Genomic DNA, 23,541 nt, shown 5'->3' with positions numbered 1-23,541 from the left:
ATTAGGATTAGTTTTCTTCTCAATTCTCTATAAGTAGAGAAATTGTCTTCTTGTCTTGATAACTTTTAATTGATAATAAAGACTTTGATTTTATTATTGGATATTTCTCTCTTTTTTTCCTTTAAGCTACATTAATTACCATACATAAAACTTTCTAACCAACTTACAAAACAGCCTCCCAACTATAATATTATATTCTTGTCTTATCGTTTAGATTTTGCCTTTCAATTCAAATCAAATATTATACTTCAATGTTTGCATGCAATTGAAGAATTGGTGCTTTATACACTCACATATACATCTATGAATTCCACAAGCATGCTCCCAAAATTAACAATACAAAAATAGGGACCTGAAATTTATAATAATTATGAGGAATCTGAAGCTTTATGCTGAACTTAACTCTAATTCTCATTTGTATTTTTGTGCTTATGAACAAGTCTTACTCCTGTCATTAAAATACACCTCTATAAGATGAGAACTCTAGCTGTCATCTACTTTCCTTTTAAAGGTGTGGAAAAGAACCATTGTGCCTTTTCAAGTTCGTTTTTTAAGGAAATAAAACTTTTCATTGATGAAATGAAAAGAGACTAATGCTCAAAGTACATAATTCTCCAAGGAAGATAAGAAAAAGAAAACCAATAGAACATCGATAGAGGAAGAAATAAGCCTCTCAAATAATACATAAAATGTGAATAATGGAACCAGCAAAATGAAGGAAAAGAGTGCAATAGGATGAGGTTTTGAGATGAGATTTCAATGAGCAAAAAATGTGAGGATCGAAACTTGAAAACGCCGTTGAGAGTCTCAGCCGGGCAACGCTTTTTTGTTGCCTCTCGCCTTGGGAGATTAAAGCGCTCATTGCCTTAAAGTGCACCATGCGCAAAACACTGGTTGAGGCCTGTCAAACCTAATTACCAAAAACAAGGCCACAGTGCATAAACCAAAAAGGAAATGTAATCTTCCAGCAACTTTGCAACAAAACCAATTTAACAACGTTCTTATCTGTGATAATTGCTTTAATGCTACATGAATGGATTGACCCCAGGATCATGAGAAATCCAAGAAGAGAATTCAAGTCAATTCGTATTCGAAAAGCTTTGCACAGTCAAGCTGAAATTGATGGAGATTTGGGTGAAATACTTCTCAATTGTAGCCCACAAATGTCAACCAAATAAGAAAATTGGATGGAATTTGAGAAGGGCATAGAAGGGGGCTTCCACCCTTGTTTTCATTAAACTTTGATTTGCAACTTCATTTGCAAATAAATTTTTAAAAGCCTCCCAAAAAAAGGTGTCTGAAGAGAGCTCTAGAATCTTTGTTTCTGGGGAAGCAAACTCGGATTCTTCACTACTAACCCGAGAACCGAATCCTCATATGGATCTGAATCAATATCTAAATGTTGGTTCGACGGGGAAGTAGGACATAAATTGCCTCTGATAAACTGAGTATTTGAACCAGCAAGTGTAAGAGCTGATTGGCTGATAACCATTGATTTCTGAGACGGCCCATTGTTGCTTATGTGAGAGGCATGCTGATGGGTAGAAGACACCAAAAAGCGAACACGGTCTTCCTCTAACTTATCAGACTTACACTCTTCAGATACTACTGGAAGTGTCTTCTTCTAGTGTCTTTTTCCAAATGAAATGGAATGGAAGAGGTTTTATTAACCGTCCAGTCGAATAACAAAAATCTTTTTCAAGCAAAGTAGCTGACTTTAATAACCCATTTGCTTCCTTATTAAAAGCTTACTCACAGACAATGACTTCCTCGTTTATATCATAAGTTGTTGCCTGTTGGCAAAGACAAATCTGGTATCACATTTTCATCATCAACCAAAAATCCAAGTTCTTGTAATTTGTGATTAGAAGTGATTTTCACTTAACAGCCATGGAAAGAGAAACTTAGAAAAGAGAACGGACAGGGGATACTTAATTAAGAAGAAGACTAAATTATAAAATTCTGGAAAGAGAATGAACCTGGGGAGAACCCTGCTATATAACTGGAAACTGAACATAATAATACCCAGACAATGGGAGCATGTTAAATAGTATACATATAGAGATTCACTTGTAAGATAAGAACAAAGGTAAAACCAACCACGTAACCAGGCAAGGTACTACTAGTGACCTCTTTAGGATTTCATGTATTTTTTGGTGAAGCTTGTAAAAGTGCCCAAGAGCGTTGTTCCTAGGGTTTCTAACCCAACAGAAATATCCACAACAGTTGAGTTTTTTAATAATGATTATTATTTTTTTTTTAATTTTTTAAAGTAATTATTTGGAACAGAAAACAAGAAAACTTTTTCATTGACACATAAAAAGATAGAAAAAAGTTCAAGGATAACCTAAAGGGAGAAGAAAACTAAACAACAAAAAGAGAGAAAATATTCAAATATTATGAGAACTAAAAAAATAAAATATTGGAAAGCAAAACACCTAAGAAGATTTCGACCAGCTCATGAGCCAAAACATCCAACACTACTCCCACCAAGCTACACCAAGCTGTTGTTAAGAAGATAAAATCATCCAGCAACAATTTTTGGGAACTGCACTAATTCCTTCCTCACGTGAAAGAGAAGAAAAATGATAAATAAAACTTAAAGCAATTACACGGGAAAAATAAGGCATCCTTATTTAAACATGTCATATAAAGGAAAGCATATGACCAAGCAACATTAGTGATTCCTTTCCATCCTCAATTCTGAACGAAGAGCTTTGACCATGTTAAATAGAGCAACTTCAGTTTGGAGGTCAAAATAGGACCAACAACAGCCCCTTTTTGAGTTGAGTTGAGTTCTAATTGATCAAGTTTCCAATATCCAGCCCCTTATGACCTAGAATCTGGACATGTCCACTCAGTTTACCAAAAACCTCTCCCATTTTCCATACCTTGCTAATAAACGTCTCAATTAATCCTTCCAGAAGCACAACACTGTAGACAAATACTTGAAATTAAGGATGGGTGACACAAGGGAAGGAAAGAAGGGACCATTTGGGGGAAATTTTCTCTTTCTAGGGAGACTATTCTGGTGGAAAGACAGCAATTTGATAATATATGCTGGCTATAAATATGATCTTCCATATTGAGGAACAAGTCTAGCGACTTTTTTCATATATCTCAAGTAGTTGAAAATTAAAGATACAGGATGGTTAAAGGAAAAGAAAAAGAAAAAGATGATTTTGGATAAAAGAATGACAAACAACAGGATTTGTACGTTTGTCATCTTTGTTTTAGCAAATTGCTGACTAATCACTTTTTCCCATCTTTTTTTAGTTGTTACTAATATTTTGTGCCATTTCATTTCTTCTTCATTTCAAAAGATAAAATTGCATTTTTGATCTCCTCAATGCTTACACCTTCCTGGCTTCCTTCTCTCAAAGAAAATGAATTCATAAACCTGTAGCCTTTTAAGCCACTGACATAAGTGATATTGAAATGGCATATTGGCTTGGGAGCCTCTCCATTTCCTTACCTACCCATTATTTATTCTTTATTAATCAGGTACTCAGATAGTGTGGCCTCACTCAACTTGAGATTGTATTGTTTCTATCCTTAGGTTGTTCTTTTTTCATGCTAATATCTTTGGCGTCATTGTGATTTCTGCATAATTTACAGCTGTGTTTTCCCATCAGATGGGAAGAAATCATCTGATAATTTGGTTGTGTTTTAAATGCTTTAGGGAAGGTGAAATCGTAATTATAGGGGAGGTGTGAGTATAACTACTATTTAAGTTAACCTCATGCTAATTTTCCGTACATAATTGATGCCATAAGAACTGTGATATATCACAGTATGAACTTAGTTTGTGTTGGGGTACATGTAATGGTTTGGTGGAGGGTCTTGTATGATGCTCTCAACTCATATTTGTTTTTGTTCTGCTACAGTTATTCTTGTTTTCAAATTGGTTTCTTATTCCATTATTCCAAGAAGTGTTGATGTGTTGACTGCGGCTTTGCAATTTATCATAGTCCAATCCAAATGGTTTTCTCTTACCTTTGTTAGATTTGTCGTGTTGAGGATCTTATTGTTAATGGAATTATCGAGGGAAGTATTATTCAAATCCACCGGGCAAGAACTGTTATTGTCAATAGCAACGGCATGATTACTGCATCAGAATTAGGTAATTAGGAACATAATACCAAAAACTGTTCTTATGACTTGACACTATTGCCCGTTTTCTTTTTTTTTTGCCCCTTTATTTTGTTTATTTTCTTTCTATCAACGAAAATCTGTTTCCTACAAAAACAACGTTTTCTTCTTTTGTTCTAAAGGTTAATAATAATAATAATAATAATAAAGATGATGATGATGATGATGATGATGATAAAACCCTAAACTAAACACATACTTGGGAAAAAAAAAGGAGTTGTGTTTTAAGCTTTTCAATTGTGGTATATCTTCGTGGTTAGGTTGTGATGAAGGAATTGGAAAGGGAAACTATTCAAATGGTGCTGGTAGTGGAGCTGGACATGGAGGAAGAGGGGGTTCTGGCTATTTTAATGGGTGGGTGAGTAATGGAGGTGATGAATACGGCAATGCTGATTTGCCCTGTGAACTTGGCAGTGGAGCACAAGGCCCTGATCATTTTGATACATCTGTGGCTGGAGGGGGAATGATCGGTAAATATTTCTTCTACTACTGCGAAATATAAATGATGAAGTGTCTCTAATGTAGATTAACAAGATAAAATTGGTGCAAACAGGAGGAAATTGGTATTTATTCTTTTCATCTCTAATATTTCATCAATTTGTTTAGTCTCTAAACTTATTCTCAAGCATTGCAAATCTTTGTGCTGTTTCTTCTAGTGATGGGATCCATCCAGTGGCCTTTGTTAACTCTAAAAATTTTTGGATCTTTAACGGCTGATGGACAAAGCTTTGTTAAAGTAACGAGAAATGATAATAGTAGCTTAATTGGTGGACATGGAGGAGGTTCAGGTGGAACCATTCTTCTTTTCCTTCAGGAACTTGAGCTTTTCAGGAATTCATCTATCACTGCTATTGGCGGCAATGGTGGTTCTCTAGGTGGAGGTGGAGGTGGGGGTGGGAGGGTGCATTTTCATTGGTCTAATATACATGGTGGGGATAAATATACACCTGTTGCGAGCATAAGTGGCTCCATCAATAGTAGGTATGGGACTTCTAACTATAAACTATAAATGTTTTGGTGCAAGGTATAGGCCACGTGGCATGTAAACATTCTGTAAGTCTTTGAAATGTATCTGATTGTGTATTAACATCAAGTGTTCTGAGTGCTTTTCATATTACGTAGTTGATTCTGCAAAACAACATCATACATTTTATCATATAGCCCGATTTCTAGGTTATTAAACTTTTGTACTCTTAAGTTATTAAATCTTTTAATATGGTTAAATGTGATATTGATGGATTTCAGCAATCTAATTTTTTACAACTGAGTATATTTATGCTTTTTTATTCACAGATTGAGAAACACCACCAGAATGAATTGATTAAGATATCTATAGACAATATGAGAAAGGAGCTAAAAGAGAACTAAATTGCAAAATAATTTATTAAATATTGATAGAATTGCAAGGAACAATATAATTTACTATTCATTTACTTTCCAGAGATTGACAAACAGCTTAAACATTTAACTCTTATGATATTTCTTTTCATTTTTTTAATTAATATTATACATTGATTGGAGCCTACAGGTCAATTTGATTAAACGACAGTTTGGTTATGTAGCAAGCCTGTTAGTGGGTATTGAGCTTCTGCTTTGTGCTGTTGTTTTTTTGGGCTGTCTTGTGGATTTCAAAGCTCAGCCTTTTGCTTACTTCATTTTTCTTACTATTAGTTCAAAACCAACAGGCTCCTGAAATTTCATTCTTCCTATGTATTTCAATCTTCTTTGTGGGTCTAGGAAGATTTCTACCGATTATATTCAAATTTTTTAATGGATAAACCTTCTTTATGGGAATTTGTGATAGGTCAAAGTTGTGACATAGCTCATATAGTAAGCATTTTGTGAAATCATTGTGAAGAATTATATCATCCATGGTTTCATTTTTCACATTTAAATCATATGCATTTGCATTGAGAAGGTGATAAATAATACTAAGGTCCATTCCTTTGCGATGAAAAGATGTAAGTTATTTGTTTAAAAAAGGAAACAAAACTTGATTAAATGAAAAGAGAGTAACAAAAACCTTATGAGGCTTGTTTCCTTTAAAAAAAAAAAAAAAACCTTATGACACCAAAGTGAAGATGCAATTTGTGGAGTTGCATTATGGTAAAACTAGAAGTGAAAACCTTATAACACCAAAGTTTCAAAGCAGACAACTGCAGCACTTGTCTCATCTTTTAGGATATAGCTATCTCTAGATTCTAATTATATTTCCAATTTGTCTTTGGACTTTGTGATAATATGATAATGTACTCCGTCTGGTGTCTTACAGTGGAGGCGCTAGCAACAAAGGTGGTAGTTATGGGAGAAAAGGCACAATTACCGGAAAAGAATGCCCTAAGGGCCTCTATGGTACATTTTGTGAAGTACGTTCAATTGGTTTTAGTACCACCTCACTGTAGCATAAATCTTGGAATACATGTGGGCATGCCACCGTTTGCACAACATAGAAATTTTCTTGTCATGATTTTCTGGATGCACGCGTGCTTTCATCCTATATGGGTAGCTTCCTTGCATGTGTTCTAAATTAGAAAATAAGATTATCCAATGTTTTTACTTTTTTGTAAGTTGACCAAAATACCTAGATTTTGCTGTTTGCATTTGATGATGACTATTGGCACATGTAAAATTGTGTTGACTGGTATATTTAATTTAACATTACCATATTTCTGAGCTAGCAAATCATCTTGAATCACCTATTTCTATGTGCGATATAATTACTTGGGAAAAATCAATTTTGACCCCAAAACTTGTCTAGTTATATCATTTTCAACCCTAAACTTTCAATTTCACCAAATTTGACCCTAAACTTATGTGTTGTAGGTTTTATCCTCAATTCAATTTTCGCTAATTAGCTCACTAATTTTAATAAAACAAAAAGTGTTAAATGTTGAAAAAACAGCTTGTAACCTTAGGGGTATTTTAGTAATTGTGTGTACCCTAGGACTTCCCACTAGTCTATTTATTTGGCCTATTTTGTACTTTGTGTGTTAGAATCAATAATAAAGATCAGTATCTATCGTGGTTTTTCTCCTTGTACTAGGGTTTCCACGTAACTTTTTTGTTATTCTTTTCCCTACTCTTTTATTTTTAACATGGTATCAGAGCATGGAGACGAAACCCTGGCCACCATGGAGGAAAATCCAACAGGAGAATCCCAAACCAATAACCCAGATATAACCAGTATTATCCAAAAAGCCATTGACAGGTACTTTCAATCTTTTCTTCCCTAATTTCGTGAAAACCAGCCGCCGCCGCCCTACCCACCGCCGGCCGACTCCTTCGCAGACGGAATGACCAGCTGCCAGACCCAGCAACTGGCGACCAGCGAACCAGTAGCTACCCTTCTGGTCCGGTCGCGCGCAGAAGAAGACGACCAGCTCGCACCCATCTGGTTCGGTCGCGCACAGACGAAGACGACCAGCGACTAGCCGAACGAAGTCGAGATCTGTCCGGCCGCTCTCAGACACTGCCGAACAACTCCGACCAGCCCCGATCTACGATGCCCAGGGCTGACCGGTCCAGATTTGTTATGCCCAGCGCCGACCAGTCCAGATTGACCGCGCCTAGCAGTTCCCGTTTGTTGCCGTTGCTGCCGGTCTTCTCCTCTCAGATCGGCATCTCATCTCAGCCACTACTGCACCGAAAGACAGATGGAAGAAGTGTGGGTGTTTTCTAGCTGAGTATGAGCAACCGAATGGGGCAGTTTTTGCTAATCATGGATGAGTTTGGAGGGGGAGATTCTTCATCATACCACCAGGACCAAGGAAATATAATCCAAGATCAAGTTACCCAGTTGCAGTTGCAGATTAAATGACAGAACGAGATGTTTCAGTAGCAGCTTGCTGCTATTGGGGAAGCCCTGGGATCGACATCCAAGATCCAACCAGATCTTGCTTCTTTTCCAGTCGCGCCCAATCATGGTGGCTCGACACAATACCCAGATGAAAACCTGGTAAATTCTTTCCCTATTTTACCCACTACAAATATCCTGCATGGTTTTTCCTCAGTTGACAGTACGACCAGCCTGAGTACAGTTGGAATCAGTACTATCGCCCAGTCAGGCAATATACAGTCTTTTGGTCTTGTTAGTGTGAACGGTAAAAAATCTTGGATTGTTGACTCAGGGGCGACGGATCATCTTACTGGTACCTCTGATCAGTTTCTCTCATATTATCCAAGTGTTGGTAACGAACGAATTAGGATTGCAGATGGGTCGTTCGCACCTGTTGCAGGAAAAGGGGATTTATCTCCGTTTGAAGGTTTGGTTTTGCGGGACGTTTTGCATGTTCCTAAAATTTCATATAATTTGTTATCCATTAGTAAGATTACAAGAGATATGAATTGTCATGCAGTTTTTTCACCCGCCTTTGTTTTATTTCAGGATCTAAGCTCTGGGACAACGATTGGCACTGCCCGGCACGATGGGGGACTCTACTTCCTAACTGATGATGCTTCCTCTAGGAATGATTATAGGACTAGCCTTGTCTCCTTAAATTTTTCTACCTCTGAGAATGATTTTCTGTTATGGCATTACCGCTTAGGGCATCCGAACTTTTAGTACATGAAATACTTATTTCTGCATTTATTTCCCAATATTAATGTGTCTTCTTTAAAGTGTGAAATGTGTATTCGTACCAAACAGAGTCGTGTCTCCTTCCACTCCCAACCCTATAAACCATCCAAACCCTTCACCTTAGTCCACAGTGATGTTTGGGGTCCCTCACCAACCACAACCTCCATAGGGAAACGCTGGTTTGTCATTTTTATAGACGACCACACTTGGCTTACTTGGGTCTTTCTTCTCACTGATAAGTCCGAGATGTTATCTGTATCCCAGCAATTTTATGCCACTATGGAAACCCAGTTTAATACCAGGATTGGTATTTTGAGAAGTGACAATGGGTGGGAATTCTTTAACGCTTCCTTTCAGGAGTTTCTTGCATCCAAAGGGATCATCCACCAGAGTTTGTGTGCCTACACTCCCCAACAAAATGAGGTTGTCGAGAGGAAAAATCGTCATTTGGTGGAAGTTGCTGGGTCCTTAATGCTATCCACATCACTCCCGTCTTACCTATGGGATGATGCCATCTTGCTCACTTAATCAACCGAATGCCTTCCCGAGTCCTCAATTTTCAAAACCTCTTAGACTGTTTAAAAGAGTCCTACCCTACGACTCGTTTAGTCTCTGATGTACCACTTCGAGTTTTTGGTTGTGTTTCCTTTGTTCACTCCCATAGTCCAAACCGCACGAAATTTACCCCCGTGCTAAAAAATGCATCTTTGTTGGGTATCCACTCCATCAACGTGAGTATAAATGTTACCACCCATCCTCTCGCAAATATTTTGTTTCCATGGATATCACCTTCCTTGAGGATCAACCCTTCTTTCCTGTTAGCCATCTTCAGGGGGAGACCTCTAGTGAAGAGACTAACTGGTCCACGTATACAGTTCTCTTGGAGTCTGCCCCTATTCCCGAACATGTTGGTCCTATCCTTCCTACCAATCAAGTCCCATGGATAACATACTATAGGAAGAATCTCAGGAAGGAAGCAGCGTCACCTGTTACATCTCCGGCTCCGGTCCATGAGTCAAACCCGACATCAGGTACGTGTATTCCGGAAATTAATGAGATTGATACTTGTACTAACGAGTGCAGAGAGGAAAAGGAGGAAAAGGTGCTGATAGCACCACTATAGCAGATGGGAAGACGACAGTGAATGACGATTCAGACACAGCTCTAGAAAATGTGAGTGATACTAAAGATAATGGTGAAAAAGGTGTGATTTCTGAAGATGAGAAACAGGAAGAGGAGACTAGTGATCACAGTGGAAATTCTGACAGTTTGAAGGAATATGATGCTTCTCTTGATCTTCCAATAGCCCCGAGGAAAGGTATTCGGTCATGTACAAGGTACCCTATGCATAGTTACATGACATACTAGTAACCTGTCATCTGAATTTAGGGCCTTTACCACTAGTTTAGATGCAGGGGTGATGCCCAGTAACATACAGGAAGCAATGGGAACTGAAGTTTGGAAGGCTGCTGTAATGGATTAGATGAGAGCTCGGGAGAAAAATGGAACGTGGGACCAGGTGATCCTACCTAAAAGGCACAAGACAGTTGGGTGCAAATGGGTTTTCACTATAAAGTACAAGTCAGATGGGACTGTTGTTCGGTACAAGGCCAGGTTAGTTGCCAAAGGGTTTACTCAAACCTTTGGGGTAAATTACTCTGAGACATTCTCTCCCGTAGCTAAACTCAATACTATCCGAGTATTGCTATTAGTTGCAGTTAACAAAGATTGGCCTCTGCATCAACTGGATGTAAAGAATGCCTTTCTCAATGGAGAACTTGAGGAGGAAGTCTACATGAATCCTCCTCCTCTTGGATTTGAAGATCAATTCAAACAGCCAGTCTGTCGGCTGAGAAAGTCGCTATATGGGTTGAAACAGTCTTCGAGAGCCTGGTTTGACAGATTTGCCACCTTTGTCAAAGGACAAGGATATACCCAAGGGCACTTGGATCATACACTTTTTACAAAGAAGTCAACTTTAGGGGAGGTAGCAGTTCTCATTGTGTATGTTGACGATATTGTGCTCTCCGGTGATGATGATGATGAAATTGTGAAACTCAAAGCAAAGATGGCCAAAGAGTTTGAAATTAAAGACCTTGGGAAGTTAAGATACTTTCTCGGAATGGAAGTAGCTCGGTCTAGGGACGGAATCTCAGTGTCCCAACGGAAATACACGATTGATCTTCTAACGAAAACAGGAATGACTGGGTGCAAACCTGCTGACACCCCAGTTGAATATAATTCAAAGCTCAGCAATACTCGTAACAGTGTTTCGGTCAATAAAGAAAGGTATCAACAGTTAGTTGGGAAATTGATATACTTATCTCATACGAGACCTGATATTTCATATGCAGTGAGTGTCGTCAGTCAGTTTATGCAAGCTTCTTGTGAAGAACACATGATAGCAGTTGAACGCATCCTACGATATCTGAAAGGTACACCAGGTAAGGGGTTAATGTTCAAGAAGTCTGATAAACGCTGCATTGAAGCCTACACTGATTTTGATTGGGCAGGGTCTGTTGTTGATAGAAAATCAACATCAGGGTATTGCACTTTTGTTTGGGGTAATCTTGTGACCTGGATGAGCAAGAAACAGGGAGTTGTGGCCAGAAGTAGTGCAGAAGCTGAGTCTCAGGCCATGAGTTTAGGGATATGTGAAGAAATCTGGTTGATGAAAGTGTTGTCAGATCTTCATCAAGACAATGAGCTCCCAATGAAACTGTTTTGTGACAATAAGGCAGCAATAAGTATTGCAAATAATCCTGTTCAGCATGACAGAACAAAACACGTTGAGATCGACCGACACTACATCAAGGAAAAGACTTGACAACGGAAGTATATGCATTCCTTATGTTCTCTCAAATCAACAAATTGCAGATGTGCTCACAAAAGGGTTACTAAGACAAAGTTTTGATTATTGTGTCAGCAAGTTGGGTCTTATTGATATTTACGCCCCAACTTGAAGGGAGTGTCGAAAAAATAGCTTGTAGCCCTAGGGGTATTTTAGTAATTGTGTGTACCCTAGGGCTTCCCATTATTCTATTTATTTGGCCTGTTCTCTTGTACTTTGTGTATTAGAATCAATAATAAAAATTAGTGTCTATCGTGGTTTTTCTCCCTGTACTAGGGTTTCCACATAACTGTTTTGTTATTCTCTTCCCTACTCTTTTATTGTTAACATTAAACTTCATAAACTCATTAATTTCAATAAAAATAAAGGTTTTTTACAAAAAAAAAATGTTTGATCAATGCACAAATCAACCATGGAATAACTTTGCCAAAATTCATAAATTTCTACCCAAAAAAAGCTTTATTGTTGCTTTTCTCTAAAATTTTATCAATTTCATATCATACATATGTTTTATAATTCAATGAACATAGGTAAGAAAAGCCTTTTTAACAATATTTGGAGCGAGAACTTATTAGAGGGTTAAAATTTAAACCTTTTTTAAAGTATAGGGTTAAGATTGCAATACTTTTCTACGTTTAAGGTGCAATTTGATGAAATTAAAACTTTAAGATTAAAATTGTTCAACCGGACAGGTAAAAATTTATTTATTTTTCCTTGTTATTTTCATTAAGAATTTTTAAAAGCCATTGCATGTTTGAGTGGTGAATAAATGTAGCTAGTTAATGAGGTTGGTGCCACAATTCATGTTTAAGATTATTGTCCGAGTCCGTTGTTTACATGACTGGAAACTTATTTATTCTTCGTTCTTGTACTAATTTAGCTGCTATATTTTCTACCCTTTTTTTTTCCAGATGAAAATTTGGATCGACTGAATTGTTCTAGCAGTTGGCATTAACCTATGATTCCGTAACTTTCTTCCGAAAAATGAAAAATTGGGCTTGCATTGCAAATTAAAACGAAACTTATTAAACAAAAACTTTTCATTGAAGATTTGAAAAGAATAAGAGTTTGTGCATTTGTACCTCCCAAAGAGCTTACCAAGACAACACTCCAGTTGGAATTTGTAGTAAAGGGAGTGTAGTTACAAAAGCTAATTGAAAGAGACCAATTTGAAGTATAATTTCATTTCAATCCGTACTCTAATTTTCAAATATTCTTCTATTCTTTCATGTAGAATTTTCCGAACAATTTCTTTGATTACTTTGGTGCATAGGAGCTCCTTTTCCTTTTCTCCAGCATCCTGTCAGCAGTTATTCTAAGTTTCCAGAGGCCAGATGAAATCTGGCATGTATTGAAGATTTTAGTATGAATGTCACCAGCATTTAAAACCAACGGGCAAAATAGATGAGCATATTTTTCCTCTTTTCTGCATGCTGTCAATCAGTTAAGCATTAAGGGTGTATACTCCATCACGTCTGGGTCAGGTCGGAAGCATAAAAGATTGGAAAACGATGGTTTATTAGTATTGAAGTTCCTTTGGTCTATTGTCTCCTATATTTGCCTCATCACATGGTTGCTGGTTTTCTTAGTTTCAGATTTAGTGGTTTTCTATCCAGAGCCATCTTATTCTGTTTTTGGTTGTATTTCTTTTTGCTCTACTTTTTTGAACAAGTCTAGTCATGGATTTTACTTGGTTGTATTTACTTCATTTTACTTACTTTGAGCATCAGTCTCTTTTCATTTATTCGATGAAAAGTCTTGTTTCCTTTTCAAAAAAAAAAAAAAAAAAAAAAAAAAAGAGGCAGTATTGAAGTACCCCTTTGGATTTAGCAACCATCTTCTAGTTTTCAGGTTTGATGTAAATAGAAAAGGCTCAACTGCTTGAAAATCCCATCTAAAACATATTTGGCCACCAAATTGCGCTTCTCCTGAAGAGTCTCCAAGTCATTGGTGATTTTCTTGTATTTCTCAGTTCAGGAGGGATCGGTTCACCGGACTGAGCTTGAAAGATGGAGAAGAAGTTGGAAGTCTCCTTTCTTCCATTGCAATTCTTCCTCCATTTTCTGCACTGACATAGAAATTCTTGTGCAACCTCTTCTATCTACCCTGTCCACTCTCTCAGAGAAATCTCTCCTCATTCTCTCAATATTCATTGACATCAATCATAAATTAGAATGTTTTAGGCATACGGTACACCATGGAAGAATAGTTGTCCCTACAATCGCTTATGTATACCAGATTAACCTAATTGCTAGTACATATGTTTGAATTAGGAATTTGCACATACATAAATTGTGTATGTTTCTATATGTGGTCAACGTTGCTTGTAGAATCTAGCTTGTAATGGTGGAGAATATGATGGAAATTGTTTAATAATATTATTCCGGAATGGATCTCTTAAATAATGAACTATAACATCAGATTTGTTTTCCTATTTACAGGAATGCCCTGTTGGCACTTACAAAGATGTTGAGGGGTCTGATGCAAATCTTTGCTTTCCTTGTTCTCTTGACCTTCTGCCCAATCGTGCAAATTTCATATATACTCGAGGTAGCAAGATAAGTTGTCTTTGATGTTATTGTTTCAGCTTTATTTCTTCCTTGGAAGGGTTTCAGATCTCTTTCTTGCTAAGATGTCCACACCTATGACAGGGGGAGTTGATCAGCCATTTTGTCCGTATAAATGCATATCTGAAAAATATAGGATGCCAAATTGCTTTACACCTCTTGAGGAGCTGATGTACACTTTTGGGGGTCCCTGGCCCTTTTCTGTTATATTGTCATGCTTTTTGGTTCTTTTAGCGCTCCTGTTGAGCACACTGAGAGTAAAATTTGTTGGATATGGTTCTTATCGTGATGCTGATGCAATTGAACCCCACAGCCACCGTCATTTCCCGCATCTTCTTTCCTTATCTGAGGTACTAATCACAATAAGTAGAGATTTCCATGCAGTCCTACAGTTGCAGTTATTGACACATTATTCAGGTGTAGTTTTTGTTTGTTAACAGGTACGTGGAACTAGAGCTGAGGAAACTCAAAGTCATGTTTACAGAATGTACTTTATGGGTCCCAATACATTCAGAGAGCCCTGGCATCTTCCTTACTCTCCTCCCAATGCAATTATAGAAATTGTGTAAGAAGACTGTAATTTGATTAGCTTAGCTAGAGTGGCAGTGTTTGAACTACTCATGTTCAATAATGTTAAATTACTTTCATCAACAAGCTTCCTAATTTAATAGTGATCAGGCATCCAACTGTCATCTTATGAGCTTAAGTTGTATGTTGATGCTTTGACAATGTTTTGTTTTGAACTGAACTCATGGTCATAGAAAATCTATGAAACTGATAGGTATTGAGGCCTTCCATTTTCATGACCTGAGAAATTTTAGATTTTAAGACGTTAAGACTAACCATCAATTTATCAAATGAAAAGTTGTGTTTCCTTTTTTTAAAAAAGAAAGACTAACTGTCAATTTTTCGTTAACAGTTTTACGTTAAGAGACAAATGTGTTGGAGTATTGTGGATCATATTGACACAAAGTTAAAACCTAATCTAGACTAACTTTTTGAATAAAGAATATCATCATGCTGCGACTATTCAATTTGATTTAATGTCTCAATATGCACATGGTATAGGAAGAGATTTCCTTGTAAATCATGTGGTTCATGTATTCTGTTTACATTATGTTCAGGTATGAAGATGCTTTTAATAGATTTATTGATGAGATAAATTCGGTGGCTGCATATCATTGGTGGGAAGGATCAGTGCATAGCATACTCTCTATTCTTGCATATCCTTGCGCATGGACTTGGAAACAGTGGCGACGTAGGCACAAAATCCACCGCCTTCAAGACTATGTGAAGTCTGAATATGACCATTCATGTCTGCGTTCCTGCAGATCTCGTGCTTTATACAAAGGGATGAAGGTATGACCATAAAATATGATGTTCTCCAAATGTTTTTACTGAAAATCTGATGATGAAAGAGGATGACTTCTTGTTCTTCTATGATATTGATTTTTGCAAAGTCAAGTTACATATAATCTAAAATGTAGTACTTGTCAGTTCTTATGAAATTTATTGCAATAAAATTTTCTTACAACCTCATTGAAATTGAGTTTAATCATTGAATAATGTCATATGGTTTTGGACCCTTTTGGGAGTTGGATCTTTGGATTTGTATGTTGGAGGATGGTATATCTGCGATCAACAAAATGACCTCATTGTTTGTTAACTCCGTGGTGTGTTTTGAAACAAGGGGTGAATTAATGAATTATCTTCAGTTACAAATGTGCTCCTCTCTCTCTCTCTCTCTCTTTTGTGGCCAAATATATATTTTCGTCCATTTTTCAATGAAGGCCCTGTTGTTTTTAGAGTTCCAATTTAGTCCCTTATGCCGTAACATTATTCTTCAATTATACACTCACTGAGGGTCACTGTTAAAATCGCCTAAAGAGGAACTTAAATTACATTGATATGCAGAGAGTTGGCAAAAATTTAAGACAGAAATTAAGTCACCTAAGAGATAAAAGTTGAAGTTTCTACCAGCTTCTTACAAATTTAGAGGAATTAGAGATTTCATCGCTAAGGTGGCTTTATTAGTTACTCTCCACTAAATCTCTGTTAACTCACCAAGTATCATGTTTTGTAAGCTTCTTATCTGTCAATTTAAACATTCGCCTAACGATAAGGGTATAGTTGATAAATGTCAAAACAAAAGGGATTAAATTCAATATTTTTAGGGGTCATTTAGCCTATTGAGTGAAGTTAATAAGTCTGGAGTTAATATGTTGTAATTAGTAAGTTTGTGTTTGGGGTATAGAGTTGTAAGATGGAGTTCCTCGATAAATGTGAAAAGTAGAGATAGAGGAGAAGATGAAGTTACTCGATAAATGTACAAACTTTAATCGTGTTTACTATTGAAGTTGAGTTGTTTATGGTTTACACTAACTTAAGAAGTTGGTGACAGTCCCTTGCTTTTTTATTTTTTTCTCTACTTGATCTGGAATATAATTCTTTTACTGGAAAGTTGGAAATGGTGTTATTTTTAATTGCAAAACTTTATCCTACTTGATATCTGAATTGAAACGGATGCAGGTTGGAGCAACACCAGATTTAATGGTTGCTTACATCGATTTTTTTCTTGGTGGTGATGAGAAGCGTTTAGACATAGTCTCAATTATTGAAAAGAGATATCCAATGTGCATCATTTTTGGTGGGGATGGAAGCTATATGACTCCTTACAACCTTCACAGCGATGCATTGTTGACCAATCTCATTGGACAGGTAGATTATCTACTTCTAGAAGTGGTTTTATTACTATTAACTAAACAAGCTCTAACCCCAGATAAACTCTTCTACGTTTTTAGCATGTCCCAGCAACTGTTTGGAATCGTTTGGTTGCTGGCATGAATGCTCAATTGAGGATAGTGAGGAATAGATCTATTTGTTCTTCCTTAATTCCTGTTATAGATTGGATAAATAGTCATGCAAACCCTCAACTCGAATTCCATGGTGTTAAGATTGAGGTCGGATGGTTTCAAGCTACTGCTTCTGGTTACTATCAGCTTGGTGTGTTGGTTGTAGCATTTGGTGATTATTCTTCTCATCAGTTAGAAAGATCAGATATGTTGTGCCAACATACTAATGAACCATCAAGGTGCGCTTGAATAATTTCTTGCTTATCATTGCTTAAGTTAGACTATGGATCAAAGGCTGTATATATTTTTGTCTTAGTACGGGGTATAGGGATTCAAACCTCTAACCTCAATAGAATGAATACATGCAAACTACTATTGAACTATTCTCAATTTGGCAGTAAAGACTAATTTATAAAATGTAGGTTTAAAAAAAACGAAGTATTGGCTACCTCTACTTCCTTCAGTAGTTTTTCGCCCTTCTCCTGCCGATAAAAGCATGTCCCCAGTAAATAAGTAAGGAAGTACATCTGTTAGAAATGTGATCAAAAAATAGTTAATGCCATTATGAACTTGAGCTAAAATAAAATGCAATTGCCTCACCAAATTTTATTTAAGATTATTTTATTTTATATATTCCTTCGTGGATGGCTAGATATGTAATTTTGTTTCGAAAGAGGAAATGAATCTGTTTAGCAACAAGTGACAAAATACCCTTCTCGACTGGTGCCTCTTTCTCCTAGTGGTGGGTGTCTTATTTAGGTCAGTGTCGAATGGAATGGAAAACAGGATGATCGTGGGCTTTAAGGTGGTTAAGGATTTGGTTCTCTTATTGCACTTCAAGTTGTCGACGATGCTCTTCTTTTTTGTTTGGGTTGAATCTAAACAGATGTCTTTTTTTGAAGCAATTTCATAAACTGGATGAAGAGTTCCATCATAGGCATAAATTTTTGCCCTTCTAAGTTGGGTGTGAAGTGAGTCAGTTCCCTCTCACTACGTATGGCTTCCAGTGGGAGGGACCCTAGAAGTCGGTTGTTCTGAAATCCTATCCCATGCTAGTTTTAGAAACGATTGTCTTCTTGAAAAAAACATTTTTTGAAGGAGGGTGGTTCTTTCTTGTAAAGGTAATTTTTAGTGGGATCCCTTGTTTTCTTTATTTTCCTTGTTTAGGATTTCAGACTTAGTGTATAAGAATCTCGAGAGATCGATGAGAAATTTTTTGTGGGAAGTGGTCAAAGAGGGAGGAGGACTGAGGATCCCATTTGATTAAGTGGGAGGTGGTGCTGATGCTTATTGAACTTGATGATTGGGTATTGAGTTGGAGATTACGATATGGGGCTCCTTTGACCAAGTGTGTTGAAATTCTGAATTTTCTCAACGTTTTTCTACATTCATTTTACAAGGGGGTGCCTCCCTTATATATACAACAATGTTTGCCAAATATGGCAAAGACGCATAATGGTAAAAATGGACATAAGGAAAGAATAATATTGAAAAGGATAAATACAAATTGCAAGGAATAACATTCCAAATGGGTAAAAGAAAGGAGAAAACTTTCCATATTCAACAGTTTCTATCAGTTCTTCATTGCGACTAACACATGATATAGAGTTATTGTGATTAGGTTTGACCCTCACTCTTTTTAGAGGGAAGTCGAGAGGCCTCATTAAAAGCCTCTAGAAAGCTATCTCTTCTCATTGCCCCTTGTCTCAATTTGTCAGTTGCTCTATTGGGAAAGACTCAAGTATTTATTTTTGGTTGGACCATTGGGTGGGAGTTAAGCCTTTGTGCCTTATTTCCCCATCTTTACTTTCTTTTGGACAAGAGGTTGCATTTTGTGGTCTCCTTCCTCGTACCTTTCTTCTATTTCTTTGGACTTGTATCGCCTGAAGGTGGTTGATGTGGGAGATTTTTTTTTAACATCATTCAAGATCAGTTTTTTTTTTTTCCTTCCCCAAGAAGGGATGTCAGGGTTTGGACCCCTGATCTTTTAGGGGTTTCTCTTGCCATTTTAGTTTTCACATTTTATCTTTTCCTCTTGCTTTGACTAGTACAACTGCTCCTAAGGCTTCAATTTTTTCCAAGAAAAGTTAAGTTCAGAAAAGGGTTATGGTTTTTGCGTGGCAGGTTGTACTTGAGAGTTAATACCTTAGATCATGTTCAAATACACTTTTCCCTTCTCTTGCTCCCCAATGGTGCATTCTATGCTGGAAGCATCAGGAGCATTCAAATAGTTTGTTGTGGGATTGCTCATTCGTGAACTACCTTTGGGTTCGTTCATAGAGGTCATTTGGTGCTTCTACAATTGAAGAAATTGAGCATACTTCAAGGGGACATCTACCAGAACCTCAAATGTGGATATAACAGATGGATCGATTTAGTTTTTATCTGCTATTTTTCTCAAAGTATACTCATAACGACAAAGAAATAAATAACAAAAATGGGCAGTTTAGTAATCTAATTGATCCAACCTCGCTCTAATTTGCTCAAATCACAAAGCAACTAGACTTAAACGAGCTTTAGTTATTCATCTGCACTATTTAAATTTAAACGTTCACACATGCAGGATTCTGTTTTTCCAGGATTGCTAATTTTTTCTGAATAGGGGCTTTAGTGTCTTTTTTTTTTTTTTTTTTTTCTCTCTCTCTCTCTCTCTCTTTTTAATAATGAAAACAACTTTAGTAATGATTCAAGATTATTCAGAACCGTGACTTGGTATGTAGTCGACTTAATTCTTCTGTTCTTGTTGCTATTGAGTAGACAAGTCCTGGGACTAGTAAGGTTAGAAATTTGGGTTCTGTTACAATAACTTGAAAATTTTAAATCAGAAGATAATGTATGGTTTCGATTCGTGGTCAGCTAGTATCACCGTCTGGCTTCTCACTTTATTGTCTATTGAATATGTTAGGGAAGATGCTGCAAGTTCAACAGAATCTCTCACGCAGTTTGATCAGAACTGGCAATCATTATCGCTAAAAAAGATTACAGGAGTAGTTAATGGAGGGCTAATAAACAAGGCTAACGTGGGACTTTTGCATTATAGATGGGACTTTCTCTATCCTTTCTCTCTCTTATTACGCAACAGAAAACCCATTGGACATCTGGTTAGTTAATGTCGTCATATATTTTTCATATATACAAATACAACAGAGAGTTCTTCGTATCGTTTATCATCTAACTCTTGAGACGTAAATTTTTCAGGATACTGTACAGCTGCTTATAACTATTGTGCTTCTAGCAGATATTTCCATTACCCTACTTATGCTGCTGCAGTTCTATTGGATTTCTCTGGTTGCGTTTCTTCTCGTTCTTCTCGTTCTTCCCTTGTCGCTACTATGCCCTTTCCCAGCTGGCTTGAATGCACTTTTCAGCAAAGAGCCTAGAAGAGCATCACTTGCTCGTATATATGCTTTGTGGAATGCTACTTCTTTGGCTAATATTGTAAGTTGTTCTAGACTTTGCAGTATCATGAGAATTTCCTGAGTAATTACATAGCTTATAGGATATATGCTTTAGGATGCTCATCATGATTAAAAGGAAAAATATCAATTTATACCCCTAAATTTTAAAGGTCGTATTAATTTAAACCTTGAACTATTGTAAGTGTATCAATTTACACTCTCCATTACGTTTTATTTGGAAAAACCTTGTGTGAAATTTATAATTGTATCAATTAAAGCCTAAACTTTCATAAATGAATTAATTTAGATTTTTAGTCCGAATTTTCTTTGAGAATCGTCCATACATTTACTTTAATCGTGCATTTTGTAAAACCGACATTTGAAGAAATTTTCACACATTTGAGAATCAATGCATAGATGGTTTTCAAAGGTAAAGGTATAAATTGATTGACTTATGAAAACCAAAGAGTTTATTTGACTCAAATCATAAGTTTCACACAATATTAGTAGAATAAAATCTAGAAAAAGGTGTAAATTTATATGCCTACGAAAGTTCAGGGTTAAAATTTAGGAGAATAAATTGATATTTACCTTAATTAGAATTATTTCTCATCTCTCTCTTCTTTTTTTTTTTTTTTTTTTTTTTTTTTTTTTTTTTTAAAAAAAAATTATCTACAATTAGAACTTCTATTGTTACTTCTCTTAATCCTACTTCACCATTGTGGTGGATACAGGGTGTGGCCTTCATTTATGCCGTTTTTCTTTATGTGTTTTCAACATTCCAGCCACCTAATGAGACAAATACGTGGAGCAACAGAAGGTGATGATTCTCTACTCATTTGTAATTTTTTAACTTCCGCCACGTCTGAAATAGATGAAAACAAAAAAATGGGGTTGGTGAAAAATAAACAACTAGAACCAATTTGGTAACCGTTTCGTTTTCTTGTTTTTGGTTTTTAAAAATTAGGTTTATTTCCTCTCATTTCTTACCATGATTTTGCATCTATCTTAAGTACAAAAGTTGAATTCTTAGCCAAATTTCAAAAACTAAAAACAAGTTAAACTACCAACTTTGACTTGGTTTTTGAGAACATTGGAATTTAGAGTGGAAGGAGCATGTAGGCTTCATTTTCAAAAACTAAAAAAAATCAAATGGTTACCAAATGAGGCTTAAAAAGTTGGATTTGGAAAATGAGAATCTTGAACCATCGACAAAGTTGGAATGGTAACTCAAATCTCTTTAAATAGCTTATTTATTTATTTATTATTTTTCCTAACATCAACTGGTTTTGAATTTATTTGACGACAGGGAGACTGAAAAGTGGTGGATCATGCCTGTAATCCTTCTGATATTCAAATCTGCACAAGCACAATTGGTTGATTGGCACATTGCAAATTTGGAAATGAAAGATATTAGTCTTTTTTGTCCAGATCCCGATGCTTTTTGGGCTGCTGAATTTGCTTAGCGTATGAGATAACTTACCATCGACTATGATTTTGGTGTGATGTTTTGAATGTGTAAATGTCAAGCTTGTAAATCCATTTTTTAAGACTATATGACACCACCATAAATGTAAATAGTGTTTTGGCCCAAGTAGTTGATATGATTGATTGCTTTTCGTTTTTCTTTTTTTTAAAAAGAAAAAAATATATAATCATAGTACCGATATGTCAATATTTCTACGTTTTCATGTCTTCGACATCACCATAAATGGTGAATCGATATTTCCATTATATAGTAGTAAAAGAGTTGTTTTCAAATGTAGGAAAATGAATCAAAATATTTACAATTAATAGCAAAATATTATAGTGTTAGACTACTATCTATGTCTATGTGTTATGATAGATACAGATAGTAGTCTATCACAATCTATCGTAGCCTATCGTAGATAAACTGTGATATTTCACTATTAGTTGTAAATGTTTTTAGCAATTTTGTCATTTGAAATAATTTTTTTATAGAAAAATCTATGGAACATATAAAAAAATAAGCAATAAAATGTCATTAATATAAATAATAGAAATCTTAACTTGTTTAAAAATTATAAAGTGTTTATTTATTAATTTAAATATATTTTTTGAATTTTTTGTTTTTATAAGTGTTCAAGAAATTTCTATCGAAATCGATATTTTGTCCATATTTCTATTGAAATTTTCATAAATTAAGATCTCGATATTTTTGTTGATATTGACATTTTAAATCTTGATTATACCGTTGACAACGAGAAAATCCGGTTGACAACGATGGGGCGAGTAGATCCAGTCGATGGCAAGGGGAGAGAGATCTGCGATAACCATGGTTGAAAAAAAAAGAAGAGATGATGATGGAGGGTTATATGTTATAAACCCCCATATGAAGATGGAGAGATGAAGATAAACTTTGTTCGTGCTGCCTATACAGATCCAGTGCACCAAGACCAAGGAGAACTTTTTTTTTTTTAAAACGGTACATTATGTTATAAACCCCCAAGTCAATATGCATTCATTTATTTGATTTATGCGAATTATATATTATGATATATACCTTTGTTTATTTGATATATATTTTGATTTATGTTGAATATTAAGTCAATATGTGATTTATATACTATGGGATAACTGAAAAGGAAATTCGATTAAACAAAATATACTCTTAATTTTGTCTATTGTACCTACTCTTAATTTTGAATATTGTAATATCTACTCTTAATTTCGTAAATTCTCCAAAATATAGTGACAAATTGATAATGTTTCAAAGTATATTGACATACATATCAGGACATCGAGAAAATATATTATTGTCACAAGTGATACCTAAATGTATACATAAATACTTGGTATATAAACCAAATAAAAAATTGAATATAATACATTAAAACAAATAATACTCAAAATAAACAAGGGTATATATCACATAATATAAAAACCAAACATGAAAAATGAAGAGGCGTTAGAAACCATGGAATGAAAAATAAAATAATGCATATTTTCTCTCCAATTGAAAATGAATTTTTTTTATATGTTTTTTCTCTCTCCAAATAAAAATGGAAAAAAATCATATTAAATTCATTTTCTTCTTCTATAATAAGCATATTTTTCTCTCACTATTAAGAAAACTTCAAAAATAGGGAAATAAGGTGACTCATTCATGAAAAAGCACACTTAC

The 23,541-nt window shown here is 35.7% G+C and overlaps 1 protein-coding gene across 2 annotated transcripts in view; it reads left to right on the top strand.

Annotated features, from left to right (window-relative positions):
• Positions 1–22,014, top strand: part of LOC120078090 — a 45,586-nt gene extending 23,572 nt beyond the window's left edge. The window contains exons 10-23 of one of the 2 annotated variants that reach the window (XM_039032302.1): positions 4,006–4,123; positions 4,413–4,622; positions 4,809–5,133; positions 6,425–6,518; positions 14,021–14,129; positions 14,231–14,496; positions 14,587–14,711; positions 15,271–15,505; positions 16,676–16,864; positions 16,948–17,237; positions 19,904–20,099; positions 20,197–20,436; positions 21,131–21,216; positions 21,706–22,014. In XM_039032302.1, coding sequence (XP_038888230.1) covers positions 4,006–4,123; positions 4,413–4,622; positions 4,809–5,133; positions 6,425–6,518; positions 14,021–14,129; positions 14,231–14,496; positions 14,587–14,711; positions 15,271–15,505; positions 16,676–16,864; positions 16,948–17,237; positions 19,904–20,099; positions 20,197–20,436; positions 21,131–21,216; positions 21,706–21,862 — 2,640 coding nt within the window. In that variant the 3' untranslated portion in view covers positions 21,863–22,014. Of the gene's footprint in view, positions 1–4,005; positions 4,124–4,412; positions 4,623–4,808; positions 5,134–6,424; positions 6,519–14,020; positions 14,130–14,211; positions 14,497–14,586; positions 14,712–15,270; positions 15,506–16,675; positions 16,865–16,947; positions 17,238–19,903; positions 20,100–20,196; positions 20,437–21,130; positions 21,217–21,705 lie in introns of both variants that reach the window. The other variant, XM_039032303.1, reaches the window with a different exon arrangement.
• The last annotated feature ends 1,527 nt before the right edge of the window (positions 22,015–23,541 follow it).

Source organism: Benincasa hispida, chromosome 5 (genome assembly GCF_009727055.1).
Source record: "Benincasa hispida cultivar B227 chromosome 5, ASM972705v1, whole genome shotgun sequence".
In the NCBI taxonomy this organism is placed as follows: Eukaryota; Viridiplantae; Streptophyta; class Magnoliopsida; order Cucurbitales; family Cucurbitaceae; genus Benincasa; species Benincasa hispida.
Note: the sequence above shows the minus strand (reverse complement) of the source record. Positions and strands in the feature narration are given on the sequence as shown.